We start from the raw sequence: 12916 nt of genomic DNA, 5'->3' as shown, positions 1-12916 counted from the left end.
GCGGTTTGTTGTCAATGAGACCAGGTCGGCCCCGGCCAATCGGCGGCCGCGGCGGCGCGTGGTGTGATGGCACGTCAGCGATCAGCAGCTGCGATTAGCATAGGCCGCCCCGCCCCGGCACCCCGCCCCCTGTCGGAATATTCATGAGGGGGCGGGGCCGGCCCGGACACGCGTGGGAGCCGGGCGAGAGGCGCCGGCTCCTCCTCTGCCCACGGAAGACCCGGCTGGGGCAGGGGTCGCACCGCCACGCTCCCGGGCGGGCTGGGGGGCCGAAAGGCCAGGTGGAAGGTGGCGGCTGGAGACCGGGGTTTGTCCCTCCGCGCTGGCGCCTCCTTCCCCCCTCAGCTCCCCACGGACCCTCACCCCCGGAGGCGCCAGACCCGACGCCCACCAGTAACGGGAGCAAGAGCGGGCTTCTTTTACTTAAAAAAAAAAAAAAAAAAAAAAAAAAAAAGTTAATTTTATTCAAGAAAAAACAAAACACGCACCCATTGCCACCCCCCACCAGACGGACCCGGCTCCGTGGTTATAAATCCTGGACATTTCCCCTTTCCCCACGGCCACGGTGCCCCCAGCCCGGCACGGCGCACCTGCTGCTCAGGGACGGTTCCTCTGCAAGAGCCACCAGCGGCCATGGACGATGCTGGTGGCCGCGCCGCTGGCGAGGCCAGGAGCGGGACGCAGGGCTCGGGGCTCAGGGCGGGCTCCCCAGCACCTTCGGCTTGCGCTACAGGCATCTGCCAGCTGCAAAGAGGACCAAGAACTGAAATCCCACCTTCCCAAAAATTCACCGCATGTTCGCCTCCCTGCTGGGATGCCCTGCAGTAGCCACGTGGGAGGGTGGGATGCCGTTGGCCTTCTCAGCTACGGCTGGCTGATGAAATGCGGTAAAACAGCTGCTGGGAAGAGTGGAGAGCTGAGCTGGCAGAGGTAGCGGCTGGGCAGACCAGGTATAACCAGGTGGGGGGTGCCAATGAGATCACCGGTTTAACAACAAAAATCCCAAAACGGAGAGAAGCAGCATTGCTTATGAGGCTGTTTGGCATGACGCATTCCCCAGCCCACCCACGACGGAGGAGGCACATTCAGCGCGGGGCGTGCTGAGGCGGGGAGGGGTCCCTGGGCTCCCCACAGGGCTCAGGTGCACCATGTCCCCCTTGCCCTACTTCCCCACAGGCAGCAGCACCCCGTGAGCCCACGGCATGGCCCCGCTGCCTTCCCACTGTGCTTTGGCTCTGGGGAAGGGGTACCCTGCTTCAGCCCCACTGGGGCAACCCGCCAGCACCACCACTCGGCCCCCGCCAAACGAAAGGGAAAGGCAACAAAATAAAACCCACGGCACAAACGGAAAGGGGACCGCCGGGCACCAGCTCGAGGCTGCCAAGAGGGAGCACGCCGCTCCACATCCCAGTGGCATCGCCCCCACCACGAGGTGCAAGCCCCCGTGTGCTACAGCTCCGACTGCGAGCGGGAGATGCGTGGGCCCTTGCGGATCTCCTTCCGCTTCTCCTCCTTCTTCCTCCGCTTCTCCTCCTCCCGTAGCGCCTTCTGGAAGGTGTCCGCACTGGGGAAAAACTGTGGGGTGACAGCGGGGGGTCATCATGGGGGAGTGCCCACAGCCTCCCAGAGGCACAACCCCCCAGCAAACCCACCGAAGCTAACACACGAGCCCCACGGTGCCAGGGGGTTTGAGGTCAGACACAGCACAAAGCAAATGGGGTCCTGATGTCCCCCTTGGGCATGATGGCCATAGCAGTGGGGAGATGGCACCAGATGCCCAAAGCCAGCTGCAGCCCAGCTGGGAAATTTGACGTGCGTGTTTCAGTCACACTTCTTCCATGCCGGGGTTTTTTGGTCATTCCCCACCAAACCACCCGTTCCCTTCCCCAGCCAGCTGCCTGGAGTTGTGATGTGACCAGGCAAGCCCATGGGGCAAGCCAGTGGCATTGCTGTCTTACCTCAGAGTGGTCCGTTTTAAAGGGATTACGGTAATCAGGCGATTTCTCACTGATTCCCAGCTCCTGAGCCATCTGCAGAGCAAAGCGGAGACCGCATCGGGGAGTGGTACCTCCCACCCACACCCCCCTGCAACCAGGGTCCCCTCCTCCCCACCAGCCCCCTCCATGCTCTTCCCCCATCCCTCAGCCCAAGGACAACCATCAGACATGGAGTACACTCCCCCTGCCCTCCTTTTACCCCAAAAACCTCACCCCACAGCCCCAGCAGCAGAGAGGGGATGCGGCAGGGGGGGACCAGGAGCCGTACCAGCCCCAGGACCTGGGAGTGGGGTCCCTGTTCAAACACGCCCGTCAGGTTGCAGAAGCCGATGCCCCAGCGGATGAGGCTGTTCCAGTTGGAGTTGCGGTCGAAGTAGTGGTGCACGATCTTGGGGAAGCGCAGGACGACGTCCCCGAAGAAGGCGGTGTTCTCCACCACGTGGGAGTACGCTGTGGGGACAGCCACCAGCGCCATCAGCACACATGCCCTGTCCTGCTGGTGCCTACATCCCCGCTGGGAGATGGGGAAGCTGAGGGCAAGTGGGCAGGTTCCCCCATATGAACTGGTCAGAGAGACAGCAAGAGGGGCCTGAGAGAGACGTACCAGTCCAGGTCTGGTCGGGTACACAGGGGTCCCAGAAAGAATGTCAGCAATGCACCAGAGCACTAGAAAAGGGAGTGGGGCAAGGACTGGAGAGGACCTACCATCCTTTATCTTCTCATCCTGAGGGAAAGGCCCGTCGGGAGGTACATCAGCGGCGATGAGCACAGCCCGGGAGTCCTCCAGCACCTGCCAGAGCCCTTCATTACTGACCCAGCCAGCCAGCCCTTACCTGTACCCCAGAGGTGCTGCTCCAGCCACTTCGCTTGGAAGCCCCATGGAATCCTCCCTTCAGGTCCTAGAGCCCACCTGCCCACCCATCTCTTCCCTTTGAACCCACGGAGGCTCCCTGGCTCTCCCTGCTTTTCCTGCCCACCCTCCATGGCCCCACAGCACACTGAGCCCAGAGAGCATCCAGCACTGCGGCTCACTTTGAAGAGTCCCTTGAGCATGATGTCAATGATTTTGTACTGCTGGTTGACGTCATTGAGCTCAATCAGGTTCTTCAGTGCGTTCATCTGGTCCTTGCGCTTTACCTCAAACAGCTTCTTATCTGCACCACAGTCAAGGGCACTGCCAGCATGATCCCACCATGCTCCAGCTCGCCCCCTCCACTGAGCACCCAGCACCATCCCAGCCCCCCCAGGTTCTCCACGGGGTGCCTGAGGGCTGGGGGGCAGTACCTAAGCCAGGATGAAACTATGGTTTCCAGTGAGCCCCTTTGCCCAGACACCCCAGCGGGGCACTTAACGCTGGGCACTCATTGGGGAGCTTCCTACTTGCCAGCTCCTGCTCTGGATGATGGGCTGGGGGAGGACCACAAACTCCCACCTTCCCCATACATGTCTCCATAAGCACACACATTTAATATCTTTTCGTACTTTGCCTGTTCTCCAAGGGATGTTGCTGTGTGCTAAGAAGAGCCTGCATTATCCCACCTCCTAATAGGCAATAACGCTCACGGCACAGAGGAGACCAAGTGTCACAAACCCAGGAGCCCTGTTCCGTCATCCCAGCCAGTGACCCCAAAGCACTGAGACCCGCAGGCATGCTCTGCCAGCTGCCTGGCTGCACTGCTCCCAAGCACGGACTGGGAAATGTGCCCAGCATGCTGGAGCAGAAAGGAAAAGTGCTGCGCTCAGGGGAACACCAGGCACCACCAAAAAACTCATCTCTGCTTCTGCCCTGAGCCAGGCGCTTGGTTAGTAAACTCAGGAGCTCAGCTAAAGCTCTTCCACAGAAGGGCAAAGAGGCAACTGCCCAGCAGTTCTGGGTCCTCTCTCTTCCATTCCCCTGTGCCTCTTTCCATGGTCTCCGACCCTTTCCTTCCCTGTGCACAAGCTCCCTCTGGCCTCAGCAGGCACGAGCACGTATGCAGGGCACGAGGGGCAGGCTGCAGAGGATACAGATTTCCAAGCCAGAGTCCACCCTCTGTTTCTCCAGGTCTGCGAAGCTGCCCCGGGACAGCAGCAGTGGCAGCACAAAGGGGCAGATGAAGAGAAAATCCATGTCAGCCGCTGCAGCCTGGAACAAAATGGACCAACAAAATCAATGACCAGTGAGGAGACTTACCAAAGGGAGAAGTCACACGAGCCTCTCAGGACCACATTGCCCTTAGCACCAGGGTCCTGGCCTGCCTCTCCCTTGCCCCCACAAGGGGTTTGAGAGAGACAGTGGCCAGAGCAGGCCCGCGGGGTGATGCTGCAGCCAGCCCGCCCTCCCCTACAGGGGAAGCCCCGGTCTCCCCCTCCTCTCTACCTGCCTCTGCTGCCGGCTGGGCCCCCAGGGATCTGACTAAGCACTGACCCAGCAGAAAAATTAAGTCCTACCCCTTCTCCCAAAAATAACAGCTACCTTTTTGCTGGGTTTGCGAGTTAGAGCAGCCCAGTCACCAAAGCAGCAGGGCCAAAGGGAGGAGGAGGATCACCAAGGGGCTGAAGTCCACCTCTCCTTCAAGCACCAGGCCTGACCAGCTTAGCCATCTCACTTCACCTCTTGGGGTGCTGGTACCTGCACCCTTCCCCTCGCTACAAGCCAGGTGCCAGCTGCGGGCCCCATGCAGAAAAGCAGCAGTTGGGTGACCTGGTAACTCCCACCCTTTGCCCCAGGCACGTCCCTCTCCGCTGCTCTGGGCCACAAGAGCCTGTCAGAGAGAGAAAGCTTGCAGAAGAGAGGCTAGAGGAGAAGGTCCTTGAGAATGAGGACCCTGGTCCCTGAGACAGCTTAGACCTTGAAAAGGAGAGCGATACCTCAGCCTCCAGGCAGGACTTGAGGCAGCCTGTCCACAGGGATGAGGTTTCTGCAGAGGCGAGCAGTGGCCACCAGCAATTACAGAAGCAGCAGCTCCTTCAGAGGCATCCCTTGACCTGCCTCGTGCTCCTGAGGGAAAGGCAGGTGTGTAAGGCCATGACAGCTGCCCTCACCCTGCCACCCCTCTCCCCTCCCAAGCCCGAGCTCGCCTGCCCAGCTGAACCTGTCTCTGTGATGCCCTAACACTGGGACAGAAACAAATCCCTTCTTTGCAACAAATCTAGATACTTTCTTTTCCTCTTGTTTTTCTTTTTTAAACAAATACGGGTTGTTCAACCTCGGGCCCAGGAGCAAGGCAAAGCAGGCAGCACTGGCAGCTCTTCCAGCCCAGCGAGGAGCAGCGGCAGCTCCCACCAGGCACCTCCCGGCGAGGCTGAGCCAAGCGCCTTCGCAGCACAGCCAGGGAAACGGCGTCGAACACAAGAAACCCTCTGCATTATTTTGCTATTGTGCTTTGCAAAAGGCAGCACTCCTGGAAAGGAACAGATCAGTGTAACTACAATCTGCGTTGCAGAGGAAGATACAGCTGTCCACAGGTGTGGGCTCAGCATCACGTGTTTTGGATGTGATGCAGAGCCAGGATGGCAGCACAAGCCTCCCACGCCAGGCCTGGGGTCTGTCCCCCCTGCCCGCTGTGGTGTGAGGCTTCAGGCATATTCCAGCCACCGTGAAGGCCACAAAGCACACCAACAAGCCGAGGATGTAAGGTGAAGTACTCCAGTCTGGGCAAACAGATGCTCTGCTGGACCCACCAGCCTGGTTGGCTTCCAACAGGTTGCTTCACCCTGCCAAAAACCACGACCCAAGGGCCTGAGGCCTAGCCTAGTGATGGGGTATGGGTCCTCCCTCTGCAGAGCCCCCCCAGCTGCTCACTCTCTCCAGGCTCTTGGGGAGGAGTAAAAGCAGCAACTCGAAAGCACAAAATGTGACTGCCCCTCAGATCAGACACACAGCCATAAGGACCAGGCTGGCTATTTGCCATGCTCGTGGAGAACCAGAGAGAGACCTTGGAGGCAGCTGGTGGCCTCCAGACCAGGCTTTCAGCAAACAGCAAAACCGCTGCCTGCAGCAGTCCCAGCGCCTGGGCAGGGCTCCCACATCCACCCCTTCCAACGTGGGAGACAGGTGGCCAGAGGAGGCCCTGAGGCCGCTCCGAGGAAGAAGGTGTTGAGCTGCAAAAACCCCTGCTCAGGCAGCAGAAGAGCAAAGCATGGCTCTCAGCCGAGGTGGTTGCTGACCAGCTGGTTACTGCAGCAGAAAGCCCACCAGCCTGCCTGGCTGCCTCTGGGTCTCGGAACAGAGACAGGCTTTTCCAGAAACATGACATCAGGTGCTACAGTATAGATGGTTAGTGTTTTCAATGAAAATGTTTTTAATGACTTTACAAATCCTCCTGCAGCAGCCCTACAGATTGTGTCACAGAACAAGGCTGGAAGAGGAGGACTGGAAGACCACACCATATCAGAAGCCCATCACCTTTTCATCTGACCCCTTCCCTGCTGATACTATTCTCACACCAAAGCTACTGACTGCCATAGTCCATCAGGGCTGAAACACCCCAGTGAAAACGAAGCAGGATCCAGTTGTTGCCCACACCTGCAGGGAAAGTGAGGCTGCTCGTGCCATGTGGCACCAGCTTCAGTTTCCCTTTGCTGTCCTGCCCATTTCACCCCATTTTAATAACAGAGAACATTCCCTCCTCTCCAGGCTGGACTGCGTAAGCACGAGGATGCCAAAACTTCTTGAAGATGTTCCTCCATGCTTTCCCCATGAACCCTCCCTCATGTCTTCCCACCTGCTGAGGGATGAGATGAGACAGAAACACCATAAATCTGCTCCACGCTTCCCTCTTGCTCTTCCCTGAAGAGATCCCTGCTAAAGCTGGCCCTGCCCAGTGCTCCCAGAGCAGCCCAGGGAGCCAGCGTCTAGCCTGATGCTACAGATGGGAAGGAGTTTCCATCAATATACCCTCACAGCCCCGGCCAGCTGGTTGTTTCAGCAGAAAGCCCACCAGTCTGTCTCGCTGTCTCCCATCCTCTTAATTTAGACGTGTTTTTCCAAAGACATGACAACAGACGCTGTGTTATAGATGGTTAGTACTTTCCATTAACGTGTTTTTAATGACTTTATAAATTCTCCTGCAGGAGCCCCATCTGAACTGAGCATCCCTGGGATTTATTCACTTAATGAGCTCGCAAGGGAGAGCCACGCTGGCACACTTCGGTTCCCAGGAGGGACTTTTGCAGCATCCCCCCGATCCCCTTTGCAGGGCACTGAAACGCAGGGGGAAAAGCATCATAAGCCAGCTTGCCCCTGGAGCACACCGTGGCAAAACAAGGAATGAAAACTCCCCGCCCCACAAATTCATCTCCAAGCCGCTCCTCCGTCAACCAGATGAGAATTAATCTCTTGTCACAGCCGAACCAAAAGCTCTGGATGTGAAACACAAGCTGCTCAGAGTTCTGCTAGGATGTTCCTCTCCAGGGCTTACAGGACCAGCTGCTTCCATAACACGACGGCCCTTTACACCTGCTTGCCTCCAAAGTCCCTTAACCACCAAACCCTGCACTTGTGCATCACAGGGATGGCCGCCAGCCGGGATCAGGCAGCCCCGGCCGAAGCCAGCGAGCTGCTGCGATTTCCACCAGGAGCGGATCCGTCCCAGCCCGCCTCCGTGCCTCCCGTCCCGCTGGAGGGGCTCAGCAGCACCCCGAGGGGCCCGGGCGGCCGCGGTCCCCTTTCAAGCACCGCTGAAAGCAGCGGCAATCACACGGGGACGGAGGCGTGGAAATCGGATCAGCCGAGCCCAGGCTGGCCGCGCCGTGGGAAGCCCACCCGGGGCCGCGCCAAGGGGCCGCAGCAGGCGGCACGGAGCGGATGGGAACCGGCGGGCGGGGTGGGCCGGCTCCCCCGGTGCTGCCGGCGGTGGGCTCCTCGCACAGCCCCTGCGCGGGGCTCCGGCGAGGGCGGAGAGGGGGGAGCCGGCGGCGGTAGCAGAGCCCTTCGGGCAAGGGCAAAGCCGCTGCACCGAGGGTCCCCGGGGCCGCCCCGGCTGCACGGCTCCCCTCCCGCCCGGGGCTCCCTCCGGCAGCGGCCACCCCCGCCCCGCCCGCCCGTGCCGCGGGCTGCCCCATCTCCGCCCTTCCCTCCCGCCCCGCCGTGGCCGGGCAGCCCGCGCCGGTCCCGCTGAGCCCCACCGGGAAGGGGAGGGGAGGGCTCCCAGCTCCCCCCGGCCCTCCCCCGCCGGGCGGGGCGGCGCGGCCGCGTCCCCTCACCTGCAGGCCGGGAACCGGGGCCGGTACCGGGATCGGCGCTCACGGCCGCCGCGCTGCCATGCCGCTGCCGCCGCCCCGCCCCGCCGTGTCACTTCCTGAGCTCCCGCCCCGCCCCGCCACCGGCCCCGGTCCCGCACCGGCCCCGCCGGGGCGGGGGGCAGCCGGGCCCCGCGCCCCCCCGCGGCCGCTCCCGTTGCCGGTCCGCCGGGGAAGGAGCCTCGTTAGTTACGGCCCCAGCGGGAGCGGGGCGCTTGCAGGGCTTGGAGGCAACAGGCAGCCTGAGGGACCGTCCGTGACCTGGGAGAAGTCTCCTCTTCCCAGCGGGACGAGCAGCGCATCTGCTTCCCCAGGGCTCCTGGCTGTGTCTCGGACACCCCCGCCGGCCCGGAGGAGGGGGCCAGCCCGCAGCACCGCCAGCTACACCGAGGCAGGTGAGCCCAGCGCCTCCGTCACACCCGCCACCCCTCTGCCACGCTGTTTCCACCAGGCAGTTCGGTATCTTGGTAACTGAAGAGCATCAACCAAGCCTCATCCCACACAGAGCAGATAACAAAGAGCCCATTTCAGTAACTGGGCTTTATAAATGACTTTCAACAAAACTTTTTCCGAAAATGAGCGAAAAATTACTTCCTTTGTCCATCTTCTCTCTAATAATAAATGGCAGGATGGGGTCTCCTGTTCCATTCTTGCCTTGTTCCTCTGCTGAGTGCACTGTTTCTTCTTATTTCAGTCTCCGATGTGTGAGAGAGACACTGCCACACTTCCCAGACATCTGTCGTTGACAGCATGAGAGGAAAATGATTGGAAGGCATGGCTGAAACTCCAGCATGCTACGGGAATTCCCACATTTGACACATTGCTGACAGGAGGCTTTCATTACTAAACCAACCCTCCCCCAAGCCATGGACCCCTTCCCCCCCAACACGTGTGAGAAATGCCAGTGTAAGTGAACCTGAAGAAAGTCCTTTCTTGACAAAACTTAGGTCAAAGCTTGGTTTTGATCAGAGGATTTTGTTTCCATGTTCATGACTATCTTATTCAAGTAGCCACCACTGCTGCACTTCAAGAACATCCAAAATTTTTCCTAACAACCAGGATTCGAAGGCTTCTTCCTATGTGGAAAAGCCAGAAATGAGAAGCAACTTTAGCAATGTAATGAGGCCTCCTGCCCACCTTCCCTCACCCCTGTACAGACAAGCAAAGGCAGTGGAGACAAACTTCGTGGGGCTGGATGGTCTCCACCTGAACAACTTATGCTCCGAGCATCCCACCATGGAGTGGTCGTTTCACACTGGGTGTAAACATGAGGACAAGCTACTCCTCACAGGCAGCAAACACCTCACCTACCACATACCCTGCACGTGGCTGATGACAGCATCCCACAAAGGAGGAAGTCCCCACCCCAACAGGAAATCACTGCCCACGGCCACTTCCATCACCGCTACCTGTCTGAGGCAATGCGGCATGATGAAAACAGGAAGGCAAAAGCAGACAGTTTGAGAAATAAACAAATACTGCTTCAGGCTCCCTCCTCCACAAGTGATCTGGGAGCAAGCCCTGCCTCCATCCCTGGAGAAGAGGAGGGCTCATTTCTCAGCAGGGGACTCCAATGACAAGCAGAACAACATTCGGTAACTCCATTCAGTGGTTTCTGAATGCTCGCTGTACTTTGAAAGCACTCGAACCATCTTTGGGTTTCCACAACTTCATGGGCATACCGGCACTAGCTAGCATGCAGACAGAGGTTAAGTGATTGCTCATCCTCTAGGGATCGTTACTGCTTTGAAGTCACAGGCTCCCCCACCTGCTCCCGTTTCATCAGACTACCTCTGCCATATAGATGAATGCAATCCTAGCACACAGACCCATCTTTCATCCCAAATGTCTCCTCATTTCCCAAATGTCTTCTCAAATTTGGGGGATGATGAAGTCTTTCACCCCAAAGTTAGCCAAGTGTAGAACCACTCAGAATTTCTCCAATTCTCTTCGCCTTCAGCTGGAACAAAGGAAGGAGCAGCAGGTTAAGTATTCTTTCCATCTCTGTTACACCTACCACTCTCACATCCCCTATCAAAGGCATTTGCCCAGCAAAGGATACACAATGTCCTGACGTTTTACAGATGAGGTCCTCTGGCCCACGAGGCGTTCCAGCAAGTTTTGAATGGTCCCTGACTGCACTGGCTCCACCTGGCAATGACTGCTCTGAATCTGAGCAGCCAGAAGAAAGAATGATTTCCAGACCAACAGGAAACTGTTGGGCTTGTTCCTTCATACCTCCCTCCCTCATCTCCACACAGAGCAATGAGACCTTCAGATTTTGAGCCAGGAACCAAGAGGCCACGCAATATGATGACACACTTTAGGCAGCTGCTGGCATCACTCCCTTTCTGATTTCACTGTACACCCCTCAAGGCAGTAGGCCAAGCTAGCAACCGCAGGATTCTTCTTCATCTTACTACAACCTCCTCAAAGGAAGTTTATGGCTCCCCACCACAGGCTAAAGCAAACCCCTAGGGATTCCATTCTCATTTTCCTATGCAGTCACTGCTCTCTTACCTGACAAAGGAAGAGGTGAAAAGCACGAGCTGTGGCCTCAGGCAGCTCTGCTAAGTTGACTTCTGTTGCTTGCTGGAGAACCTGGCTAATTTCTTTTTGAGAAATAACGTTGCTGCTCTGATATCTCAGAAACTTGAACAAAGGAAAACACAGAGGCATTAAACAGTGAAAGACCCACCGACTCCAACAGTGACTCATCTCCTGAAAAGACCTCTTCTGTGTAATGGGATGCTGCAGCACCTTAAGCACAGGCCTGATTTTTATACCACTTCTAACAGAACCAGTGCAAATATCTGTGTTGACAGTGCTCTGATTTATAATCAGACTTATTTTGGTTCAGGTCAGGAAGGAACTGAAATAAACCAGGTAACCTTTTAAAAGTGAAATAAGAATAGCAAATATTCACAGACTCATCTTGTATTTGGAGGAGGCAGGTTCATATTAACAACCCCTTCCTCTTACCCACTGCCATGGGGGCCTTATCTTCAGCATTTCTGCTGGGTAGGCCCACATTCCCCCTCCTGCTCCCAGGCCCCACATACAGCAGTGTAGTTGACTGCGGTAACTCCCTGCCCTGAAAAGTCAGGTCTGTGAGGTCGGACATGGGGAGACAAGCTGTGATACAGAGCAGAGCTCTGTTCTCCCGAGAGCCACAGCACGCTCCCTGACTGGTAACAGCAGTTGCATGTTCTCTGTAGGTTTCCCCTCTCCTCCCCAGGGGTCCTAGATGATATAAATAAATGCTACAAACACCAGAAGAACAGGATGTGCTCACTAACAGCGAGGTCAGTTTCTGCAGGGTGTGGAAGGGAAGTTCACTTGAAAGTACCATTATTATAGGGCACGAATATAGTGCCAGACAAAGTCACAGAAGCATCTAAGATTGTGTGTGCGTAGGGTTTAAGTTCCAACAACTGACCTACATGCACTATACTGACATACTGGAAAAAATGGAGAACAGCCTGCCCTTTCCCTGCTCACCAAAGTCATCAGCCTGAGAACTTCTGGCTGCAGAAAGGACTTCTGGCTCCCATCGAGTAGTGTGAAGAGCAGGAATCGGTGCCAGGGTTGTGAAGCAACATGTAGAGCTGGGAGAGAAGGAGAAGCCAATCAAAAACAGCTTTAAAACTGGCCAAGTGACAGGCTGGACCCGGATAAGCACAGTCTTCAATACTGACCCCAAGTTTTCTTTTCTAGACCCCACACTGTGAAACACTAAGGGGATATTTTGCTCTGTTCTTACTTGCTTTTTAATCTGTCACTCTTTGGGCAGGAGTTCAGTCATGAGGACAAAAGCTTAATAGCTTTTTAAATCAGAAAATACATTTTGTCCATCTTTGTGCTGGTACAGGAAGAGAAACCTTCTCCTGGGGTGCATGTCATAAAACAGTAAGGGGATATCTTTAGCCAAGGGTTTCAAAAATAACACCCTCTGGTTTCAATATGAGGACAAGTTTCCTGACCATGGGTTTTATTTAGCTGCAGAATACCCTTTGGGGAATGAAGGAAGTCCTACAATATAAGCTGCATAAACCGATCCTGAATCTGCATCAGAGAGTGTACTATTGGGACCAGCCAGGCTGATGGCAGCAATGCAAACAATCAGGAGAGAAAATGTTCTTGCTAAGGAACATATATGATAACAGAGGTAAGGCTCAAGGTCACCACCTGTGACAGCATGAAGTCTCTCACTGGATGCTACAGTTGTGTTACTACCTTGCATGTACTGCAGGTTAGGAGCATGGGATGGACAATGACAACAGGTCAGCTGATATAACTTGTATAACAAGTTTGAACAAGTATAACATGGTATAACCATGGCAACTCACTAGAATTTTAGAAAGGTCCCTTTTCCACTGGCAGTCACATAACCTCCCTATTGCCACTCAAAGAATCTTTTCTCTGGGAAAATAACACTAAAAAATAATGTAAAATGTCTGGGGGCTATCTTCTAGCTGGTAGAAATGAGAAAGTAAAAGCACTGTGCACTGAGTTTGCCCTGCACGTCTGGAAAAAAATCTCTGCACCGAGAAGGTTTTAGAAAGCCTCAAATGAGACAACTCCTAGAGGCAGAGTCCAGGCCACACTCTTTCCAGTGTTCTCGCATCTTTCAGTCAGGCATAGCTATGACCCTTATTCTGCTTGGAATAAGGAGACTCCTGTTATTGCTGTTGTGA

The 12916-nt window shown here is 56.2% G+C and overlaps 2 protein-coding genes across 5 annotated transcripts in view; both read right to left on the bottom strand.

Moving 5' to 3' along the window:
• Positions 1 to 433: 433 nt before the first annotated feature.
• On the bottom strand, positions 434 to 8319 carry CCDC134 (coiled-coil domain containing 134). 4 transcript variants are annotated; one of them, XM_055712576.1, is made up of 8 exons: positions 8184 to 8319; positions 4848 to 4977; positions 4005 to 4122; positions 3030 to 3151; positions 2703 to 2787; positions 2278 to 2447; positions 1959 to 2030; positions 434 to 1575 (listed from the first exon to the last, which is right to left on the bottom strand). In XM_055712576.1, the coding sequence occupies exons 3-8, from the start codon at positions 4105 to 4107 to the stop codon at positions 1450 to 1452; spliced, it is 678 nt and encodes a 225-aa protein (XP_055568551.1). In that variant the 5' UTR covers positions 4108 to 4122; positions 4848 to 4977; positions 8184 to 8319; the 3' UTR covers positions 434 to 1449. The 4 variants fall into 4 exon arrangements, with proteins under 4 accessions (XP_055568551.1, XP_055568549.1, XP_055568550.1 ...); XM_055712574.1 differs by having other exon boundaries at positions 2266 to 2447; positions 8184 to 8318; XM_055712577.1 differs by having other exon boundaries at positions 1438 to 1575; positions 2211 to 2447.
• Positions 8320 to 8740: 421 nt separating this feature from the next.
• The window catches only part of MEI1 (meiotic double-stranded break formation protein 1), a 39242-nt gene continuing 35066 nt past the window's right edge, over positions 8741 to 12916 (bottom strand). Inside the window, exons 28-31 of the mRNA XM_055712579.1 lie at positions 11721 to 11827; positions 10740 to 10871; positions 10282 to 10391; positions 8741 to 8955 (exon numbers count right to left, since the gene is read on the bottom strand). Coding sequence (XP_055568554.1) covers positions 8910 to 8955; positions 10282 to 10391; positions 10740 to 10871; positions 11721 to 11827 — 395 coding nt within the window. The 3' untranslated portion in view covers positions 8741 to 8909. The remainder of the gene's footprint in view (positions 8956 to 10281; positions 10392 to 10739; positions 10872 to 11720; positions 11828 to 12916) is intronic.

Source organism: Falco cherrug, chromosome 5 (assembly GCF_023634085.1).
Source record: "Falco cherrug isolate bFalChe1 chromosome 5, bFalChe1.pri, whole genome shotgun sequence".
In the NCBI taxonomy this organism is placed as follows: domain Eukaryota; kingdom Metazoa; phylum Chordata; class Aves; order Falconiformes; family Falconidae; genus Falco; species Falco cherrug.
The sequence above is the reverse complement of the archived record's forward strand: the minus strand, read 5'-3'. Positions and strand labels throughout refer to the sequence as shown.